The following is a 24,353-nucleotide window of genomic DNA, read 5'->3' as shown; positions in this document are numbered from 1 at the left end:
TGAGGACTGATTTTAGGAAGGGGTCTCTACTGAAAGATATGGCCAAATTAGGAAGATGAGAACCTCTGCTTAAATTCCTGACACTGTGCCAGGTTCTAGGAGGCTCTCTGAGGCCACACACACTACTAATCTGTTAACCCTCACCTACGCAACCTCCGCACCCTGAGTCAAGTCTTTCTGTATGATAAGTTATTAAAGATGCTTGGCCTTTACCCTTAAAAGGAGATCTGACAAATCATCTTAAATGGCTGTAATATTATTATTATTTTTTTAAATCACAAGCATTATATTTGATTTTATTTTAACTAGACTAAGTAGTGGCATGTTGCAGTCACAGATGTGCATTTGATACGCATTTTTCTCTTCTGCAAAATGCGTGTTCTGAGGCATGATTGCTGGGTTATGACATAACTTTATGTTTTCTGGGTTACTGGCAACATGATGGGTGTCAGGATGTCTTTGCCAACAGTGGTCAATATCTCAATGGTCCTCACTGGACCACAAGGAACATGACTAGCAATACTACTGGGACTTATCTTATGTGTACAATATTTCCTCATAAACCAGAAACTTCTAAGGCAAATTTATACTACAACGTTGTATTAACAGGTATGTGTTCCTGTATCTTTAACGCTGCTCAAGAGTCCATGGAAAACTTGGTGCTCTGGAGAATATCCAGCTCACGCTATGTGCAGGATGTTAACGCTGCTGTCTGAGAATGTATCACAGGTCATACAAACCCACACAATAAGAAATCCCAGCATTACAGAAATCATAGTTTGTTGCTGAGCTCACCTGATAAAGCATGCACTCCCTGGGCTTCTATGGGAGGCAGGGGGTTGGGGAGGTCTTCTCACTGCATCTGGAGCTTTTGTTACGAGAACAGTCATGGCACGGTCAGTAGCATGTGCTCTTCACTCTTTAAATGCAATCTATCAAGAGACCGTACTACCACGTAGCTTTGGCTTCTGTCTCTTACGGCTATACTTTTCTGTAGCCATTTCATTTGGAAGCCACTTCTCTCTCAACAAGGGTCTTGTTCTGCTTTTGTTTGGATTCTTCCTTCCATGAACTGTTCACTTCCATGTGAGCAATCCACACACCACTTTGTCTCCTAATCATTTAATTTGTAATGTGCTAGGTGAGATAGAGATGGGTCATGTAGAGCCTTAATTTTCATAAAGCAAAATATGCTCTCACTTAGAACAACTGTTTTGGCTTTCCATGGTAGCCCAACTGGTTCTTGCCCATACACCTAACTCTGCACATACTTTTCCTCCACATATAGGCCACCTGCAAAGACTTTTATGTACATACTCTTTTTAGGATGGATTTGAAGATCTAATGTATTTGGGCCTGTTATTATTTATGTTGGTTTGGGGACATCATTCAGTGACTACAAGGGTGTGTGCCTGGAGGGCATAGCACGTGACTGGGTTCTTTGGGTGTTATTCCTGTTTAAGGCCCTGCTTTTTAAGGCAGTTCCATTCCTATTAACGAAAGTTGTGGGCTAAACTAAACTAAAATGTGACTCAACTGGGGCAACAATGTGTGTATTCAGCATTGCATATAAACATAAACATTCAGCTAAACTTGGCAACCTTGAAGCAGACAGGACTCTTGAGTTTTACTGCCTTGAGTAGCCTTTTGGCAGGGTCACATCTGGTCGATGACTTAGTCTATTTTATGGACCCACTGTCGGTATTTAGTGACCCCACATGGAGATGGCCTGATATACGGTAAGTTCTCTCAGTCTCTACCTGGATCTGCATGGGTGACCGTGGGTAGTGTACCATACCTGGGAAATCCCAGTCCCTGCCTTACAATCTGCTAGGAAATTGGGGAAAATACCTATACTATTTCTGTATGATTACACAATTCACCCTGGAGCATGATTATGTTAAAAGCCAGGTTATTACATCAGTAATCATACCTCCTGTGTTTCAGGACACAAGAACCTAGACCAGTCACCTGCTTAAGTTGCACAATTCAAGTCTGAGATAAATTCCTCGATATTCTGTTTTGCATAAATAAGTAGCAGGGTAACTTTTTTTTTCTTTTCTTCAAACCGTGCTATATGGGTACATAATTAAGATGCAGGCAGATTGCCAGAAATCTACTATTTTGTACTTAAACATATTACAGTATATTGCTCGTTCTTTGAATTAGATTAGGAGTATATGTGCCTTTTAATTTATTTTTACGAATTTCATCGTCTCACAATTCAGTTTTAATATAGAACAAATAATTCTTGGCTGCAGTCAACTGAATACTCAACTGAAACATGTGTAAGTCAATAGATGGATCATTACTAAGGACAGGTTCATGTTCTGTATAAGCATACCTGACAAATGTTCCTCTATAAGAGGGCCAGTACCTCTTTGGATCCAAATCCCTCAGTCCCACTTTCCTCCTTGGTGTCCTTTTTATATGAGGTTAGAATGTTGGTTTTGCGTATAATACAGTGTTGTACATCCCTAATTGTCACATTACTGTGTATAGGGAAATGTGTTTTGTATATTAAATTCAATACATAAAAGGTTTACTTGTCTCCTGAGTGCTTTACTTGCAACTAGGCATACCGAAGGAACATAGAAACAAATGTACGTGTACAGTATAGTTGGTCTATAACAATTTACCCATAGAAGTCCTCCCTGAACGTGGACAGAACAGTCACTGGCTATAAGTGGCAATGAGTAGCAGAGGCATAGTCAAGACAAAGCCAGGGCCAATCAGATACCATAGTTGAAGAAGCAGAGGACAGGTAAGCCATTATTCTGGTCTAGGCCAACTAGGCCTAAGTCTAGGAGGCATGCTGAAAGGATGGACTCCCTCTAAAACCAATGGGGACTCTCTGGTGTGCCAATGCTCTATGGGCAGGAGATCTCTCACCTCCCTAACTGGCCCATTTACAATATGGAGGACCATAAGTAACTGGTTAACATGCTGCTCTCAGGTACCGCACCTCCTTAATAGGCAGAGGGTATGAAATAATATCCTGCCACCGCCAGCTGTAAGGACGGCAGGTGCAGAAAGGGAAAATGGGGCCACTGTTGCATTATTACATTGCTGGCGACAGTTCAGAGGACATTGCAAATGTATCAGTGATCTGTCAAACAGGTTGGCAGCTACAGAGCAGGACAGGGCACCCGTAAGGAGCCTTCACCTAGGGTGTATGTGCATGAGCAACCAGCCCGCCAGAACCAGCAAACAGAGAAGGTGGAGACCATTGCAAACTCCTACTGCTGTGCTTCCAGGATGCTGACATTGAATCGTTCCAGACAGCAGGGGTCTCTCCATCACTGCCAGGGTAAGACTTTTACCTTACATTTCCTGACTAAGCTTTCCATAACAAAAATGTCACTTCGCCATCCTCCCTCACCAGTGGTCACTGGTAGCGCTTCTTAAAAGAGCTCCGTCACGTAGCAGACTAATGTCTCAAGTGAACAAAATGGTCTGTCTTTTCTTATTCAGCTGTTTCGAAATCCTGCTATATGGCTGACTCCCCAAGGAGAAGACTGACTTTATTTTAAGGCCATGGCTGGTTCTTTCTTAATCTATATTCCTTGCCTCAAAGCTCATTACCTACTGGCATTCTTAGCAATGAACTGAAACAGAACAATTGCACAAGAACCATTCTGAGTCACTAATTTTTTCCATATAAATCCAGCTACAGACTCTAATTTCATTTTTGTAAATGCATTACATGTATAGAATGTGGCTGTTGAGCAATGTGGATCTAATTATTTTTTATTCAGTTCTAAGTAATGCGGTGGGGTTCCAGCTTGTAGATCGTCCATTTTTTTTCAAGCACTGTCTCCTGGCAAACAATACTAAAAGGACTACTATACACGATCATTCAACACCACACACATTAGGGTGACTGTATGTAGGACGTATGAACTCATTGAAGGGGGTCAATTACTCTTTTATGCATCTTGCATACTGTGCGCATGCTGGTCATCAATACGTGAAAATGATGTGCCCTGGGAAACATGGCCATTTTGCATATCTGGGAACTTCTGAGGGTAGGTTACCCAGAGCTCCCTTTCTCTGGGGAAATGGTGCTACCCTCAGACACCCTTTAGTTGGTGGTGAGTAAGCAAGACTTGGGAATGGATGTGGGCATCACCAACTGCCACTCCTTAGCCTGGATAAAGAAGGTGACCCAGCTTCTTTCTGTGAATTTAGAAAGTTGGTCAGCAGTATTTAAAAATTAGATGTGTCTAATTAGATTAGAAAGAAAATGGCCCTTCATTCTCCGCTATTTGCAAGATTGAAGATTTAACCCTGACATGATCTGCCAGTGCTATTGGTACTTAAGGCTTCTGAACTAACAGACCAGATGTTAAAAAGAGACAGGGGCCTTGAAAATGTATGAAAACGGGTATTTCCATTTCCATATTCAATGAACAGATATGTTAAAAAAAAATGTAAAATTGTTTTAAACAATGAGGTAGTTCAACACTGTAATGATACATTTTTGTTTAAGAGACAAGAACACCAACACTGAGACAGCGAACCTAATGCGATGCAATGGGCTCATTGCAGAATCTTACAGTTCCCAAGTCTCACCGCTTACGCAAATATGCTTCCCTTCCGAGGGTAACTAAGATCACGTATTGTTACAAATAAAATAAAAATATGTGTCAAACACATATATGTTCACATACGTTTTTATATTTTATATGTGTAAAATCATTTATATTTAAGAATAAGCTGTAGTTTTCTTTGAATTATGTATGAATTATGGAAAACAGAACTGGACTGGCAGTATATGCGCCAGTGATCTATACACACATTGGGCAGCAGAGGGAGACATGCTCTCTTTTGCCCCATAAGGATTCAACAGTTTCATTCTTGAACATTTACATTTTTTTCGTAGAGTTTCTGCAGTCCTTAATAAGGAGAATAATCAGTGAAGGTTTAGAAACCACTGTCCACCATAATGCAACGGCCGCCATCATGCCAAATTACCTCTGAGTAGGCTTACTAAGCCATGGGAAGTGCTTGAAGGAACCCAATTTATTTAACCTCACCTGACTGTAGCTGAACATAAGAAGCTCTCGCTATATACTTGGTCAATTGCATGCAGCAGTATCATAGGTGTTATCCACTTTGTTTTGTATTTATAATTGTATTTTATTCATACAAAGCCAACAATTTATGCAGACATACATTTAAAAAGTATGACAAAACTAGAATTGACAAGCCGACATAGAGAGGGTCCTTCTCACAAGCTTACAAATTAGCAGATTTATATATGAAAATGTACATATCCATTGATACCAAGATGGTGATCTCTTTACAGCCTTGTACACATTGATTAATAATATTGCTGTGTAGAGATTAGGGAAATTGCTGGTTATGTAGTTGTAACAGTATTGTTTGCAGTACAGGTGATAGACGGTGTGCACCTGTAAGCGGTAGGGTCAGTAGCTCTTCCCTGACAGAGGAGAGTTTGCCATCTGTCCCGAGCGCTTTAGAGCCATAGCCAGTAGTAGATTGTTCAAATATTTACCAGTCATTCAGAAATACTTGCAATTAGTGAAATAATTATTTAACTCCATATGAAAAATATTGCTGTGAGGTTAACATGATGAATTTTAAGCCTTTTCCACTGAAACTTTAGTTGAAGGTCATACGTCTTGTTGCCTTTTTATTGGGCCAACAAAGAAAAAGATCTAGAAGGACATGAGCTTTGGGGGCATCAGAAGTCCCTTCCACATTCAAGAGGCCAACTTGTATGACATGTATTTTTGATGTTTGCTCCAATAAAGGTCTCAACTTTGAATAAAGGCTCCATCTTGTCTTGGGTCTATACTGATATAACCATTTTCCATACGTGTCAGCTACTTTCCTAAATACCAGGTTATGATAGCTCTGAAAGCTTTGATCAATAAAATCAACTGAACATGAGTTTAGGTAAAAACAAAACAGGGTGAGGGAAATCTAAAACCGATTTCCAAGTTGCATTTAGGTCAAAATGTTTGTAAGCATGATCTCTTTTAGGGGATAAGCTGAGAAATGTATATTTTATTAATTCTGGTGTAAAGTTCTACATGAAGAATAAGCGAACCTATGGATTGATCCTACTCTTTAGAAATATGCCTCCTGATCCTCCATTCCTCTGTGACAGTAAGAAAGCAAATAGGGTTGGGCTTGGGACAGCTGTCTGTTTTCCCTGCGCGAAAACACCCCTGGTTTATTTGGTTTCCTTTAACAAATAAATGAAAGGTGACCTATTTCCTGTGTCTGGAAACCCAACAGCTCAATACGACTAGAAGTATCAGAAAGCATACAGTTGTGTTTATATATTTTTTAACAATGATGTTATTGAAATGAATTATTTTATTGGAGAAGCCAAAACAGTAGGGTTAAAGTAGATCAAATATTTTTATATATATATATATATATATTTTTTTTTATATTACTTTTACTAAATCAATGTGGGTGCACAACAAGTTTATCCTGCAGTCATGCTATGACATAAAAGATATTGTTCTGCAATGCAGTCTGTAGGCTCCTTCTAGGGTCCTACATGCTGTGATCGCTGTCCTCTGTGCTAGTATGAAGGTTACAAGCTGATATATATGGTCATGTTGTTAGTCCCAACAGAGACCAACGTGTCTCTGTAATTAGCTTATCGAATAGAGAACTTGAGAATCTGTTGTTTGTAGCGAGTCGTCCTGTGATTTGGGAAAGGGGATAACTGAACAAGATTTTTTAATTTTTTGTTTGTTTTTGTTTTTTACACTATTCTGTCTAGAAAAAAACCCACTTGGATTTCAGTTGTGCCGTTCTCTGTAAGATAGCCCACCGTACATCACGTTAAAAGTAATGGCAATCTGTTTCTAATTTTTTCTCCCAAGTTGGCTCAATTTGTGGGTGTATGAACAAACTGGCACCAGATGTGTATTGGTTTACATAAATGCTAGAATCACATCTGCACACGTTTAGTAACCGAGTCTTCATGTGTGACATTTATTTGAGATGCCAAAATGAAGGGAAGTACATTTATCAGGCCAAATGACCCTGCAGCATCAGCATAGACCCATAAACTCTATAAACCAAACCATATATTTATCTCTTATCACTGAGAGTCTAATGCTTAATCTCCAGGCTTTACTCCAACCATATGGCTTCAGGGTGAAAGGGCACATTCCACGGGGACCCAAGGTCAAGGGCAAAATCCTTCACACTCAAGATCTTTTAACCTTCCATATCTTTAGTCCGGTATTTAGTTAATCCTCAATGGAGACAAAATGGGGTTGGCGCATTAGACATAGAAACACAGAATTTAATGGCAGATGAAAATCATTATTATTAGTAATAGTGTTAGTGTTATCTTTTAATTATATAGCGCTAGAATGGACAAACTGAATGTAAGGAGGGCCCTGCTTGCAAACTTGTGTATTTGACTAGCCTTGTTGTGGGACCTTGTTGGGCTTGTAAAACTGGCTTTCCGTTGGGAACATTAGAAGATCTATTTAGCTACCGCACCAGGTGGCGAAAAGGTAGCTTTCTGGATGCTGAACCAGTGTTAGTGGCGTTCTCAGGTAAAGAACGTGGATAATCATGGATATTGTAGTCACAACTGAACTACCTTTTTTGGCCACGCAAAATGTTAATGATGGTTAACATCTTGAAATCTTTGGGTCATCTCAGACATGAGCCTAGGATTAGTGCTGCCTGGGTGCAGTATTTCTTTGGCATCCCCCCAGGCAACTAAAACACAAGCACATAACAAAATGCCAGCTTGTTCCAACACCCAAACCGCATATAGTCACAAATACTAACACCATACAGTAACACACACACACTCTAACACCTATACATAAATCTCTCTCTCTCCTCTTATCCATGCAATTCACACAGTTATTCCTGTTCTTCCCTCCCTCTTACCTCGCATGGAGCCCTGTCTTCACTACAGCTCATACACTTTGTGCCAGCTGTCCTACTACCAAGGAGGCACATTATATGCCCCCGCTGGGCGCCTTGGTTGGTGGGCACCTGGCTCACGTGCACACTGCCTAGCATGCCTCTGGGTCAGCTCATCTGTAACATTTTTAGGTTTATTCTTTAAGAATTCTCTGAACACAATATTGTCATGTCATTAATATGGTCTGAATAATCTGAATATCAACACATTCCCAAATGCTTAGAACAAAAGTTTCTATTTTATCTTGCAACAGCTGGTTTTTTTTTTTTGTTTTTTTTTTTAATGTTACAAAACTTGAAAGGTCCACATATGCTGAGTTAACCATTGCCATATAGATGTAGGTTCATATGTGAAAATGTCAAGCAATGTATAACATCCTATACTTGACCTGCGATGTTTGTAATTGTTATATACTAAACAGAACAAGATGTACAACTGTAGCGGGATCACATATGACACAAAACTCCCCAAAACCTCAGTTTTAATAGGATGAATCTTTCTATTTTAATGGACTGAGTGAAGTATCAAGACATATTTTAAACATGTTCCAGAAAATGTAATTTGAATATGTAGTTTGTGATGATATGCTGTGGTTGGCTTTTGCTAAACACTACGCCGTGCATTCTGGCCAAACATCTCCACCTTGGTCTCCTCTGTCCAATGGACATTGTTCCAGAAGTCTTTTGGTTTGTTCGGATGCATCTTTGCAAACCTATGCCTTGCTGCCATGTTCTTTTTAGAGAGAAGAGGCTTTCTCCTGGTAACCCTTCCAAACAAACCATACTTCTTCAGTCTTTTTCTAATTGTACTGTCATGAACGTTAACATTTCACAGGCTAACGGAGGCCCCTAGAATGTGAGATGTAACGCAGATGGAGTATTTTTCAATTTCTCTGAGCATTGCACGGTCTGAACTTAGGGTGAATTTGCTGGGACATCCACTCCTGACAACTGTCTTCAATGTTTTCCACGTTAGAATAATCTTTCTCACTGTAGAATGATGGACTTTAAATTGTTTTGAAATGGCCTTATAACCCTTCCCAGCTTGATGAGCAGCAACAAGTGCTTCTCTAAAATCATTGCTGATTTCTTTCCTCCTTGGCATTGTGTTAACACATACCTGAATGCTCCAGACCAACAAACTGCTAAAAATTCTGCTTTTATAGAGTTGGCGACACTTGCTTAACCAAAGCACCTGTTACTTCTCCATTTTGGCTTTATTTTTGTTGAATAAATCATGACACTGTGTAATATGTCATGTGTTGTTGTTTTTCTGAGGTTGTATTTACCTAACGTTTAGACCTGCTAAGGAACAGATGATTGTTGTCCGGATATGTAAAACCATTGAACTCAAAGAGGGTGTACTTTCTTTTTCACACGACTGTATAACCTGGAGTGTGTTTTGTGATCGTAAGAGCCAATCCCCTTCCTACAAGGGTAGAGTATCCGGAACTGCAGGAAGAAACTAATTGCAGTCTTTTCCTGGAGCCCAACAAAACCCAAAGTACACTGCATGTATATATTAGATAAGAGCACTTGGGAAGTTAAAATACGTCTGTACATTAATCAGTAGAGCATTAAACTGTCTGTATATGGTCTCGTCATGGTTATTTAATTTCAACATAGCAGTCCCAATCGCTTATAAAACACAGCTTTTTCATACTTGAACCCGTTACTATGACAGTACCAGAGTCCACCAAACCGTTAAGAGCCATCGGTGCCCGAACCATCTTTGCTGCTGTCCCTCTTCCAAAGCCTGCTTGCGTTCCGCATGTTGGTGTTTTGTAGAACTAAAATGCTGCCAAGCCATTTGAAAATGTATAACCCACCCAAATAGCTAAGGTTAAGTTATGGGCGATTCAACACAATTAACTTGTTTGTTGTGCAGAATCTACAGAATTTATGTATCTTAATACAATGCTATTAGAAAAGCAAATAGGATTAATGTGCATAATAGCACTTAAAAATAATAGATTAGAACAGAGATGTGGAACATATAGTTACCTAAAGTGCTGTGTGTACAATAGACAGTCGTGGTGAAAGGGAGAGCTAATTAAACAACCAATTGGGACAAAAAACACAACAATAATGAATGAACCCTCTGTGGGCAGGGAACGCTGAATAAAAGACGAAGTGGTGCTATGTAAATCAACAAATAATAATTATCCTGCCTCTGCTCCCAGAACACTAAAAACATCTGATTGTTTGGAAAGCTACAGTAACGTTATTAAATCGGCACTAACGGCTATAATGTTGTGTTGTATTTTTTTCATGTTGGTTTAAGATTTACTGTTCTTGTGCACATGTCCCTGTAATTACTATCAGATGAGTTCAACATAATCCTTTTACTTTTTGGATAATTTCCCATAGGAATCTAGATATGTAAAAAAATACCCACTTTTTTTCTATTAAAAAAAAAAACAACCTTTCCTCATTAATAAACTACAGCTGTCTTTTAGATGTATAATATATAGACGTTCAGTGTATTTACTGCCCTGGTTGCATATCCCCACCATCAACAGATTTTAGAGCAAACACAATCATTGAAGAATAGAAAAGGACTTTAATAATATATACAGTTGCCATTAAGGTAAACAGGTTGCCTCTGCTTTTGTGGGTGCGCAACTTCCATTATGTGAAGCAAGCTTTAGAGCAATGTGCCAGATACCAATAGTGGTATGCTAGAGTATCCAGTAACGGAAGAAATGCTAGACCAATGTTACCTCCAACACTTATGCCTATGAAATGTGAAAAAGGCTTTGTAGGCAGGCCACATGCCAGAGACAGATATTGGTAGGACATGGGGGAGAAAAAAGTTATTGAAAGTGGGTAAAGTGTTGTTAAAAGCAAATAGCAGGCAGGGCATATTTGGGAAATGTCTGCACTGGAAATTAAGAACTGCCTGGTTGGGAATTTGGGGTCTTTTAGGGAATAGCCCAAGGCTCAACTCAGCCCCCCCCCCCCGGAGCCCACTTGGAGAAGAACAGCAATAGACTGGATTTAGATCCCAGACTGGAACCCAATCTGCACACTGCCAGTAGAGAGGAGGTAGTCGGTTCCAGCGCGGATGCAGAAGTAGGACTTAAACTGGACTAGAGGACAGAGAGCAGCTCACAAGCTGGACAAAGAAACGTGTAGCGCTAGTACTTACTGTAAAATGATTTCTTTGTTTAAATAAATCACTGGAGCATCTGTTTACAAGAGGAGGTACTAAGCGACACCCAGTCCCTTCTACCTGATAGGGAGCACCGTTGGGTGAAGACCACCACTCACATGCAAAATGGATGAAAAGAGGCCATGCAATGCATTGGTGACTTGTCAAGCAGCACAGGGTTAAGCAGTGTGCATATCTTCATTGCTGCATCCAGAAATACACACAGCTCTGGGTAATAGCACAAAGGAATACTTCAAATGCCTTTCCAGTTTGGAAATAAAAGAAGCCAAGCCCATAGCTCCTAGGAAATGATGGCTTCTCAGAAACCCTCCTTTATCGTTCAGCACACAGACATGCGATGTGCCTAAAGTCCTGTCTGCAAGACATCCTTGTACAAAGGTCTAATTCTGTACCAGTGCTAGGTGTTTTAGGACCATTAACACAAACCATAGATCTAATTATGCACAAACTCAGGACCACGGCACATACGTGCAATTTTCTGTGTTCCAAATCAAATAGACAATTATGTGATTAGAGAGGTTTTTTCCATCCATCCTGTAACGGAGGCACCATAAATCCATGGGGGTCTTAAGCAGCTGCTTAATCTGCTTTTATGGTCGTGCATCGTCTAAATTGATGGCTTAATGCATAACATTAAAGGGCTTTATAGAAAGGTAGGAATTTGCTCACACTGTTTTCTTTTTGTTGTCCTGTGTCCCAGGTAACACCGTTTGGGCTGGAGTTGAGTCTTACCGCTTTGAAGAAAGCAGATTTCAGCAGGGCTGCTACACATTTGGTATGAGGAAAGCCATAGACATGCTGATTGCCAGAACTGATGACAATTCTGCGCTAACAGGGCTTTATCACTGGGGTGTTGAGCCCTTTGGTTTCCTGTGAGTGTTTCAGAGGATGTTTTATTTGTAGATAAGAAAAATTCACAGAGTACCTACGAGATGTGTTTTGGCAACTATCAAGTGCTCTGGAGAGGCTCTCTTGAATGTTCCTCACACTAATCCACGTATGTTCTAAGATTGTCTCACACTTGAATGCCAGGCATGCAGTTCATTTAGTTTTTGTCCCGTATAGTTATATCATTGTTTTTATGAGGGGCTCTGGGGGTTTAACCTTACATTTCAGAGATTTTAATGCAATCTCAGGTTGAACGGGCAGGCTCTAACTGCTAAAAGCACTATTTTCAAGATAAGTTGGTGCCTCAAGTGGTGCTAATTGAATTGTCCTAACCAGCCAGCGATTCCATCAGGGGTAACATTGGAATGCTTTGGTCATGTGCTATATACAAGGGTGTGGGAATTAAATGGGACAAATGAAAATAAAGATTTACTTTCAGAAAACCCATATTTCAAAAAACTTCTAGTATTTATTTTGTCTATAGTGATCTACACAACTTGATTTTATTGTGACACATACCTTATTCTTCCCTTCCTCCTCATAGAATTGTTCATTTATCACATTGGATTAAGTATCCCTTTGATAAGTAGTACATTCCGTGTTCATGCATGTTTATCTCCATCTTTTGGTTAATGTTGTTAACGTTTCATGTTGCACAGTACAAGGTTGATTTCGATATTCTATTTAGGAATTTCTGTAATTTTGGAACACTTCCCTCGATGGAGACTTCAAGGCCCACATGCCTACAATTACCAAAACATTAACATGTCTTATAGTCTGCTAAAGATGTTGAGACCTTAAAAGCTCATCAAGACTACTTATGATAATGGTTTTATTAAAGCCTTGAATTTTTTTCTACTGAGTCTACAGATTAAAAGCTTTGCTTTCCGGCAATTAATAATATTTTTTTTTAAAAAAAAAAGAGCAGGCGTATATTCCCAGCAGTTTTTTAAGTGCTCCTCCAATTGAGGTCCTTGACGCCCACTGTTCCTACAGGTCAGCTTAAATATGTTTTGGAATCTGGGTAATTAATAATAAAATAACGGGGTACACCAAATTATAAAGTATGCCTTGAATCTGACCTCTTAGTGTTTTTGCTTGCAACGATGTGAACTCTCATACCATGGTTTTGTCATTGTCTGCAACAATTTAGGCCCCAGGTAGTAGAGGTATTCTCACAAGCACTGGGAAAACCTGGGGTCAGTTCCAAACCCACAGGTGGCCTTGTACACCTCGAAAATAAGCTACTAGACAAAATCACGTGGTGGTTAGAAGAGCACTGACAGAAATATGAATCCAGCTGGACCTTCCTCTAATTTTGAGAATTAAGCTAAAGAACCCGAGTATTTCCAAAAGGACAGCTCATGTCAACCACACTTCCATAAAATATGGACTCCATAGCTTTTCAAATTATACATTGTACCCTTAATCCCTTCTGGGTTTTTTTCTTTCTTTTCTTCTTATTACTACTAATGTCATTGAGTACTAGCTTTGTGTATGATGTGATGTAATTTTGATGTGATGTAGGACTAAATATCATAACTTAAGCTCCTAGAAAAAATGAAGTAAGAGAAGTGGAATCAGTAACTGAATCCTCATAATATTAAATGGTGTGCCTGCTGTCCACCATGACAGATAGTAAAGCTAAATACTATTGGCCTTATGATGCAACTTTATTGATAAATTCATGTTGCCTCTCTCCATGTCTTCTATGAAAAGACATTCGGTGGCATCATTGAGGTATTACTGCAAACTTTCTCCGGACCAGGTATGTCCTGTTGGGATCAGTGGATCATTGTTTCTTGTTATTTTAATGCTTGATGTTACATACAAAGGGCACCTGGTCAGTGTTTGTTTGTTGCTGGCAGAGGTTAGCGCTGTCGTTAGTTTCAATGGTTGAGCTAGATCAATCACTTTTGTAATGAAGCTTTGAAATTTCCTTTCAGTGCAGGTGGGAAACATTGATGCACTAAGCGTGGGTAGCTGTTTGATAGAAAAGCAGACATTGTTACCCTAATCAGGAAACTATACTTATGTAATTTACCACTTCTAGTTTTTGATCAAGTTGGTTTTGTGTCAGATTTCGAGCAATAGCAGGATCCCTCTCTGCCCGTGGTCAAATTTACACACCAGTTGGGTTTAGAACCCCATGATTATATCTGGAGCCAATTTTTGGGGCTTGAGCCCACAGCAAAATTTGGGAAAAACTGGAAAGACACTGTAATAGCCAGCGACTATTTTGTCTACTGTGATAGTTGTCACTAATTTGTGTCACTGAGCAGAATAACCTAATAATGCATTGTCCGGTTCACAGACATCTGCAAACCCAATCCATGTATGTGCCATTGTGACGTGTAGCATTTGAGAATCTAGCCACGGTTGTGTGTTTGGAGGGCATATAGGCCTAATAAGACACTACATGATCTAAGTGATGTGTATGGAATGTTTGTGTCCTCGTGCTTAATCCAACTATTTCTAGTAGGTTTGGCTTCCTTTTCCTTTGTTGTTTTAATGGGAGACAACAAGTCAATGTAGAGGTCCAAGGAAACAAGATTTTCCTTGGGGGATTGGGCTATGCTTGTTAGAAGAGGTTTTCCATCATCCTCTCTCTCATACAAGTCCAGTGAACAGGCTCAGACTGATCTACTTAAAGCATAATGCTCAGCGTCAAGACGCACAGACTTTGCTTCCTTGTAGAATATTGCATACAGTTTGCTGCCAGTATCTGACCTTTCTGCCGCCTCGTTTCCCTTCTTTTTTTTTTTTTTTTTTTTTTTTAGAGTCATTATAATCAGATTAGTATAACTATAACAGGATGACCCTGTTGTTCATGAGAATTGTGAGGGCATTGGGTTATCTTTCAGGAGAGGCTAAACAGCCTGCTAGATGCATTTATTCTGAATTATGACTTGCAATTAATGGAAACAGTTACTGTTTCTGAGCCAGGAAGAATTTCATTTTCTTCATTTTCAAATAAAACTGCAGATGTGTTTAAAATTGGTTAACAGTGATCACGTTAACTCCCGCAGTCCTATTCTAATGGGGAAAACATTTCTAAAGGACAAATGAGGTCTCTCGGACCAGCAGGTTTGCCCAGAGACCCCGTGAGTGAAATAATGATAAAAGCAACAGCTTGCACAACAGAATACGCTGTTACATCACAGGGCTGTTGAAAGGTTCAAGAATGAATTAGCAGTTGGCAAACCTAACAGACACATGGTGAATACATTACATGGCAAAAAGAACATTCACATTCGCCAGCCACATTGTTTACTTGCTGACATCTTAATCATTTAGTTAAGGTAGCTACACGTGGAGGAAAGGCACTCATAGTCCTAGTGTGAGAAAGCTGTACAACCCCTGCATTTTACCTTAAAGGGAAACTCATTCCTGTTTTTGCAAACTCTAGTATTTACAACACAGTGGTCATCTAACCACACAAGTGCCTTTCCCCCTTCCTGGCCGTGTTCGGGTTCAAACCCAGCAGGACCCTTTACATCAATGGCATAGACAACCGCCCGGCATGCCAACATCTTCAGATAGGAGAAGTCCGGGTTATCAGAATAGTGTTTCTACAGTATGAAGAGGTAATGTATATGGCTTTAATTCTTTATCACACATAGTTATAACTGTGTATTAAAACACAGCATTTAGACAGGCTCCCTATGACAACTTTAAGATATCCTCTAATTGTCACCTAAAAGATAAATGACTTACCGAATCATCTTGATTGGAAAGCAATGATACTCGTGATAAGTTACCTTCAGATCTATTTATAAGAAATAAGTTCCATTAGGCTTCCAGGTTATCAAAGGACAACAGTGCCCTGGACCTCTGCAGTTGTGTTCACATGGACCTATATCCCTTTTTCCCCAAACGTGTTCTATATTCACAATATAACACTGTGCTGGCAGGGAGGCAATCCCTGGAGCCACATGACCAATGGTAGCCTTTACATCATGACTGGATTCTTTTTGTGCTCTTTTGATGGGTTTGTATGTACTCCACTGTGTGTTAGTTGGCCATACGGATATATTCACCTGACTGCAGAAAAACCCTTTACCAAATGTTATTGAAAATCTAGAAGGTATTCTAATGCCCATCACAAAGGACCAGCTTTTTCAATAAATAGCCCTCCACTTCTGAGAAACAGTACTGACGAAATGTATTATTATTATATTTTATTTATATAGCCCCAACACTTTAGGCAGCGCTTCTTACAATACATATATTCAAGGGGTATGGCAAACAAGCCTTTTGGCTTGTCTGGTGTCTGTAGATGAGTGTTTAATAATACTTCTACTACCCCCTTAATTTTAGTGGAAGGGTTTTCCATCACCTTTACCCACCGTAACTTATGTAATGGTAAGACTAGAACTGACAGACTAAGAGAAACTGAAGCATTAGGTGGAGAGAGCCCTGCTCGCAAGCTTACAATCTTGAAGTATGCTTATTTACTGTAATCGCTGGAGTAAACTTTCCAAAGGGACAGTGTCCCCACCAGGACATCTGTACATCATTGGCCATAGTTCCCAGCGGTAGTGACGTCACTGTCTGGAGAGCTGAGCAGGTTTGTGGACCTGTCACTTTTGATTTGTAACTGTGCTCAAGGGTGTCATTTCTCGTTATCAGTGATCTTTATGTTCTACAGGCATTTTGAGTGCTTGTGAAGGACCCCCCACAGGTATTAAGTGCTTCAATGATACATGCTGTTTGGGAATGGATGAATGCGCCATGACAGTAACCAGCATGGGAAAGATGCCAATCACATAGGATGTTCTTAAAAAGGAGCGAAGGTTTTACAAAAATTCTTTGTCTGCCCTGATTTAAATATTTTGCACCCGACCCCTAACCGTATATTCCTTTTCCAAAACATATGGGGTAACTTAAGATACCCCTTTATAGTCCATTGTATAGCGAAGCCTTTGGAAAGCGTGCTGGACTGGTTAGTGAACAGTGAAAAAAGGGGGGTAACAGGCAGGGGTAGGCAAAGCATCTGTACCTGGACGAGGCTTTTGGGTTTATTAAATGTTGTTTATGGGGCATTTAACCAAACGTGGATACAACTGTAAGATCAAAAAAACTATACACTTTAAAAAGTGCGTACACACAACAAAGAAAAGGATCAGCGCACACCCAGCAAATACCATTACAAAAACACCTATCTAATGCATTAATATTGGTAATTTCATCACACTATAAGGGTATATACTGTTTAGCCCGCCACTACTTCACAGTACGGAGTCCTTTCTCTACTTTCTCATGGCTATTTCGATTAACAAGGAGCTTTTAACCAACTAATCTTTAAGATCCATGGTGGTAAAAGGGTATATAGACAGGGCATCTGAGCACCCACCCATCCAGCTACCATTATGAAGAGGATTTTTTTTTGGGGGGGGGGTCATGCTGTAATACCCACAGCCCACGGTCACTAGGGAGAAGCCCTGCTCCCCAGTTGTGTTGCCCGGTACTGAACTCCCCATGACACACGTCAGGGATGCTGCTGCTGATCACCCCGACCTCCTCCCCCCCGTAATGCCCGATCTCATGACTGACCCGGGCCCCTCTCCGATTGGCTGGGGAGACCTCGCTCCGTCCGTCTGTGGAATGCGCTCCCCCTTGTTCGGAGCTGGGAATGTCTGCGCTGCAGTCCTGGTCCCTCCCAAACCAAGCATGATTCATTTCCCTGGATCCCCCGGCCCCGGTGTCATCTTACACTCCTTATATAGCCTGGGAGCCGGGGAGCGCTGGCGGGACTCGGAGCCTGTACTCTTCCGCCCGCTGCCTTGGGTGAGACTGTGGGGGAGCCGCCGGGGTGCATGGATCTCCCCTAGGAGCCGCGGCAGCCAGTGGGTGACCTTGTGCCCTCTGCACTACCTCTGCTGCTACCTAGCAAGGGAGAGCGGAGGAAAGGATATACTCCCAAGTAGCTTTTCCTCTAATCCGTGATTAGTTTAGACACTTCAATCGTCTCCTATCTTTAACCCCTTCAGGGCCGTAGTGAAAGAGTATCTAAGGAGTTAATTGGGGTATACTGGTTGAGGTGTAGGGGGCAGTTGTGGGTGCATGGAGTTTTGGGGTCTGGTTCTTGCATTATTTATATTAACTTTCTTTTCTTGCTTGCAGTTTCTTGACATGGAGGAATATAAAGTGACTTTGGAAGGACCTGCCCCTTGGGGCTTCCGGCTACAGGGAGGCAAGGATTTTAACATGCCCCTTTCCATCTCCCGGGTGAGTGACTAGTGATGGGTCATGGCGAGTCATGAAAGACTGTGTACACTGTCTCCATGCAACTGTAGTGTACACAGGATACAAGGGGTTAACGCTCTGTAATAGAACTGTTGTGTATTGACCCTTTAGAGGGCACCGCAGTTTTAATGCGCTTTCTAGACAAAATTCTACTCTCAGGCAATGGTCCCGGTCCACAAAAGAGTTAATGGTACACTTTGAGATTAGTTTTACGTTGGTTTCAGGGCACTTCTGCTGGGCACCATCGCTTGCTAAAAATGTTTCTGCATTTCCCTTTAATAGAAGCACTTGGAGGGTGGAAAAAAGTAGTTGTTGCCCTGTGTCGCCTTTCAGCAGAGAAATTCCTTGAAGCAGGGGTTCATATTTCTGTGGCCTGTCACATTGTGGCTGTCTGTTTTGTCTCCTTTACAGTAACTGTAGAAAAATGCAATGTACGGTGGGTATTGGCAGGGTATTTGGGGCAAGCATTTAATTTAATAAAAAGAATCAGAGCAATTCTGGGTATTGCTGTCAGAGGTCCAACCAACACTGACCGGTTAAGAGAAGAGTGAGAAGTGGGATTGTAGATGTGTGTAGTGATACTGTGTACCCGTGTGCATGCCGTGTTACAGTTCATTCATTGTATAACATACCCGTGTCACAGTATTGCTGGCGAGGATCTTTAACTCTTTGCATGGTGTGTGTCACCGACAGTGTTGTAGGAACATGAGGGCTTTCTCAGTAGGGAACCCTGTAACCTGCTGCACTGTCCACCAGATTATTAACCCCTTTATGCTTTTTTAAATGGGTGTGTGCTCAGTTGCCTCTAGATTGTACGATCATTTAAGCAGGGCTCTCCTCACCTGTTGTCTCTGTTAGTCAATTTGTTATGTTACATGCTACTTGTTATGTCCTGTCCACCCATTGTACAGCGCTACGGAATTTGATGGCGCTATATAAAATAACTAATAATTTACTGTACAGACGGCTGCTGGGAGTGGGGTCACTGGCAGCGTGGAAGGAAAGGTATGATCCTCGTATACGGCACGCAGGTTATTTTTAGGGGTTGGAGTAGCCTGTGGGGGTCTGAGCACTTTAGTATGTGACATTCATTTCACACCATCCTCCCTGGGTGGGGCGGCTTTTGTTCCCAACCGTGTTGATTTTGCGTCTGTGCCACATTGAGACAATCATTTCCCTTCACGCAAAGAGTTTAGTTCTACCCTTGTGTGTGTGTGTGTGTTTCGGGGGAGGTTCTGCCCAGACGAGATAAGTGCGCTTGCGGTTGTTGCGAGTTGTAGGCGTGAGAAAGTATTTAGCGCAACCCCACACCTCCGGACCATTACTTCTGCACGTACTTGTGAATGCACAGCATTCTGGAATTTGAAGTCGTTATAGATTTTCGCCTAATTCGAGGGTTTGCTAGCACTGCCCGCCCTGCCTGGGGCTATTTTAAGGCCTGGTAATGAATATAGCCCAAGGGCCTTTAGAGAAGCAGCATTCTCTGCCTGTGGCTGACTTCTTGGTATGCCTTTATAATATGTCGCTATGGTGCGAGACATCCAGCCTTGGTCTTCTCTATCATAGTCGGTTAACATTACTTAAGCTGGTAAGGGCGTATTGACTAAACCGAGTTTTACGTTGCATCTCTCTTGACTCCAATTCTGTGCTATGACTGGCATGGATGAGCTTCTCCTGCAAGTAATATTGAGTTGGTCCTTTAATGAGTTTTTGAATGTCACCTCTTTCATTTAGCGCCTTACAGAGGAAGATCTCAGGGTTCTGCCCTCCATTATGCGTAGTGAGGTCAGTGAGTTAAACTCTCTTGAATCCTCCGGTTTGATGAAATTAGTCCATTTTTTTGTGACTGAAACCTGGATTTATTTATTTCAGAAAGTTGGATTCTTAATTTTCATAAACTACCTTGCACAGGCAACCATCAAGGTGGTAGAGCTGGTCCAACTGTTTGGGGCCTAGCATCAGGTGGGTCCCTGGGGCTACTCATTCCTTCACCGGTGCACTAACCCTGCATCCCTATCATGAATACTGATGCGTTATTTTTGAGGTAGGGCCTTGTAACTTGGAGCCTAGGAGGGAGCTGGCAACATTACTCATGGTGGACCTTTAGTGGGGTCTGTGGTGGACAATTTAATGATCTATGGACCTTGAATGGACACTTCACCTATCCCTGGAACTGGGGAAGGGCTTTTTTTTTTTTTTACTTTACATGAAAGGCCCATTAACATGATGTGCCATGACGGGGTAGTGACCAAAAACCAAGTTAATGGCCTGAAATTTTCTGATAGTGAGCTGAAGTTTGTCTTTTTTTAGTTCTGTACAGCTGAGAACATTGAAACATAAATAACATGCACGTCAGTAGGCTGCTTATACACAACAAAGCAAGCGGTAATCGTCACAATGCTTGAGAGGTTTAGTCTGCATGTTACCTTGACACAGGACCGTCTAGTTAATTCATTTACATGCATACATTCTGGAGAGAAGATCATTCATTGATTCCAGTCAATCAGTTTGCTTACCCGGAGGAGCAAAGTCAACTACTATATCATACAGATAGTAAGGGGAAAGTTTACTAGTTCTATGGTTATCTTCTTGAAAGAAAAGTGATCACTGGGTTCGTGAAGGTTGTCACTTTTTTTGTGAAATATTTACTAGGCAAGAAAAGAAAAAGCCACAATATAAGTATCTACTTTAAAATCGCATAATTACATAAGACTGAAACAATGACAACATAAAGAATGAAACATATCATGCGTGTTTGTAAATAATCAGTAACATCTGTTTACTATGTTTGCTATAAAATTAAAAGTTTATTGGCCTGCCAGACTTCCTGAGAAAGAAACAGGCGTGATACGCAATAAAAGAAAATTATGACTAAAGCAAATATTAGGGCTTTAAATGTGCTCTGCGGTCACTCCCGCTCTGCATTTTTTATATAAATGTACTTTTTTTGTAAAAATGGGTAGCTCTAGAAAAAATATTTGAATGTCCAGTCTGTGGCCGGTTTTTCAGTCATGTGATATTTCCCCGTTCGCAGTTTAAGCCTTTGGGCATATGAAGCAAGGATGGGTTTCGGCATGAAATGCTTCCAAACATATCAGGAGAGTAACCCTTGTAAATGTCTGTCTTGTTTTATGCGCTTATACCTTTTCAGGAGACGTTGGAATGGGAGATCTCTTAATATGGTAAAGCACTCGGTTTTGTCTGGAGGGAGCCTTTTAAAGGGGCAATAACGTGTGTGTTTTCCTAAGGGATTGTGTTTGCTTCATTTATACTGTTTATTCAGTTAAACAAGCGTTGTTTCACTGAGAATGCAAGAACTGGCTTTGGCAGTGGGACAGCGATTTGCCGGCACTCAGTGTATTTTCCCCTAATAGGGGAGTCCAGGTATCGACCATACCCTGCCAGTGAGACGCTAGCCTACAAGACAAGTTAATGGGCCATCAAGCTGAAAGGGACAGAGCCAAGCAGAGTGTTTCATACAAACATTGTCTTCCAGCCACCGTTTCTTTTTTTCTTACAAATACAAGCTTCTTGATCCAAGGAGAAATCCGATTGCCTCTTGGAGTGAAGAAGGAATTTTTTTTCCCCTGATGGCAAAATTCGAAATAGCTTAATTAGGGGTTTTTTGCCTTCTTTTGGATCAAGAATAGGAAAGTTAGGTAGAAGGGTTAAACGTAATGGACGTAGGTCTTTTTTCAACCTTATGAACTATGTAACTATGTAAGCTGGAGGCATGTCTAGTAGATCCCCCAATCCCAAAGATCAAATCCTAAAGAAAAGTCATGTAGATGATGGGAGATGGCTTAGCTCTGGAAACCACTTTCTATGGAATGTCCGTAATATGAGATTTGTGTATTTTTATAAGCGAAGTGTACACTGGGACACAATTTTGTGGCTGGTCCACCTCAAACATTTGCACTTTTACCTCTTGTGTAACCCTGCCTCCTTCTAGATAGTAAGCTCACTTCAGCTGGGCCCTCTTCACCTTTTTGTTTTTGTAAGTCCAAACTATGTCATACTACTTATGTCCTTTTTGATGCTTTGTACAGCACTGCAGTATATGTTGGTGACATTCTGTGTTCTCCATTGGCTTATGGCAATGTACTATGATGTGTTTCAGTGACTTATGCTCCCTTGTCTATCATTAAATACATAGGCTGGAACACAAAATTCATTGTAATAATGTGAGTTTCAAGATACTCTGTGCAGAAATGGCTCCCATTGATATCAAAGGGAGAGCTTTCCTCCCAGTGGTTGGCTGCTTCATGCAGCCAAAACTGCCGGGAATATTGATTTGCTTTACCTCTGGGGCTGCAGCTTCTCCAAACGGTAAGCACTTTAATTGCCATAAAAGTTTAGGGCTCTTCTCTCTAAATACACAGATATCTCTCGAGAAATGTTTTGAGGGATTTTTAAATAAAATAGTAGAACATTATATTTAAACTTCTTCTTTGTGAACACCAATTTTTACTTGTAGACTATTTGGTTATAATAGGTGATAAGTTATATTTGGTGTTAATTACAAGGTAAGAAACCCAAAGTCATACAGTTATGAGCAGTATAACAGTAATTTAGTACTTACTAAATGAAGTAAGATTTTCCCCTAGCATATAAATAAAAATAAAAGCTCTACTAACCACTTCCAGGTATATTAGCTACTTGGTGCCAAGAGTTAGTGAAGCCAGAACTTGTTGCAACCCTGAACCCTCTCATCTCTACTATGAAGGTCTTGTTGAATTCGCTATAGTAAGCAGATCTGACTCTCTTCAAGTTGAGTCCGCAAAGAGTTTCCAATTTGTTCATAGTGGGGAATTTCCACTACGAAATATGAGATGATTTCTCCCTGAATGCTCCGTAGTGAATTCCTAGCAATGAACTACGATCCTAACCATGTTATTCTCTGGCCTGCATGAATGGCTGGTCCCACCATATGGGTCATCTTTGCTGATAAATGGCAAGGGGTACCAATATGTGTCATACTAGATGCACCTCTTGGGATGTGTACCTGCAGCAGGGCCTGTTGGTGAGATCAAAGACCTCTTGCTAACTGGTCTCTGTGCGGAAAAGGCAATAGGGATCTGTAGACCTCCCCATCCAAATCTGCCCATATCGGATATTGACTGCTGATAAATTAGGGGCTAAGCACAATGTGACTGAAAGGCAACAGGGTGGACCACCACTACACCAACTGAAAAGAGGACCTCTACCACCCCACACGGAGAGAACCTGAAGAAAGGTTTGCCGAGAGTGCAGACACAGGTCGCCATAAAAAAAAAAAAACTACCCAGAAACACGACCAATAACCTGAGACAGAGTTGTTCTCACACTGTTAAGAATGGTTCTTTTCTTTCTAATTATTAAGCATAAGTGCTCTCATTGCTTCTAGTGTATCTCATTGTTAGGATCATGTCAGAACCTGTTGAACTAATGACAGCGCTGCATGTCTGCATGTCACTAATACAAGCTTTGTAAGTCTTAAAGAGTTATGTTCAGTTAACATTGTAAGGCAGGGTTTCTCAAACTGTGGTATGCGTTCCTCTCGAGGTGCATCAGATTATACCTAGGATTGTTTAGATTTAGAAGAGACTGCTATGTAGAAAGTCATACTGCTATAATGGGTACTTTTTTTTGTAAATGGTGGCATTCAAATATTTGACCGGAAAAGCTTAAGATGTGGGTCTCTTTCCCCAATTAGCCACCAGGTCAATAGAGACACTGTAGCAGAATCACTTGAAATACATTAAGAATTGACCTTCTAGAGTGTGGAGTAACCAGCTGACTCAAAATTCCATTGGTTTCATTGGCTACAAACGAGGAATATTAAAGTGAAACCTGCCTTTATATTTAGGAGTATTCTTTGGCTCCCAAGTGACTTAATCAATTCGATTGGAAACAAAACCAACTGAAGAGGTTAACACATCATTTAGATGACTGGGTTTCTTTTTTACAGGCAGGAGATTAGAGAGGAGACAGCGACATCTTGTGAGCTCACAGAATGGAGTGACATTAACTTATAAGAAAGCAGCAGGCAATTAAGTGGCTGCAGCTACTTTATATTAACAATACCTCACAATTAGCATGAACTCACTCACTACAAACC

The 24,353-nt window shown here is 40.8% G+C and overlaps 1 protein-coding gene across 1 annotated transcript in view; it reads left to right on the top strand.

The window, feature by feature from the left end:
* The first annotated feature begins 17,665 nt into the window (after positions 1-17,665).
* Positions 17,666-24,353, top strand: part of PDLIM7 (PDZ and LIM domain 7) — a 42,423-nt gene continuing 35,735 nt past the window's right edge. The window contains exons 1-2 of the mRNA XM_053461891.1: positions 17,666-17,794; positions 18,131-18,235. Of these exons, the coding sequence (XP_053317866.1) occupies positions 17,678-17,794; positions 18,131-18,235 (222 nt within the window). The 5' untranslated portion in view covers positions 17,666-17,677. The remainder of the gene's footprint in view (positions 17,795-18,130; positions 18,236-24,353) is intronic.

This window comes from Spea bombifrons, chromosome 4, assembly GCF_027358695.1.
Source record: "Spea bombifrons isolate aSpeBom1 chromosome 4, aSpeBom1.2.pri, whole genome shotgun sequence".
Taxonomy (NCBI): Eukaryota; Metazoa; Chordata; class Amphibia; order Anura; family Pelobatidae; genus Spea; species Spea bombifrons.
Note: the sequence above shows the minus strand (reverse complement) of the source record. Positions and strands in the feature narration are given on the sequence as shown.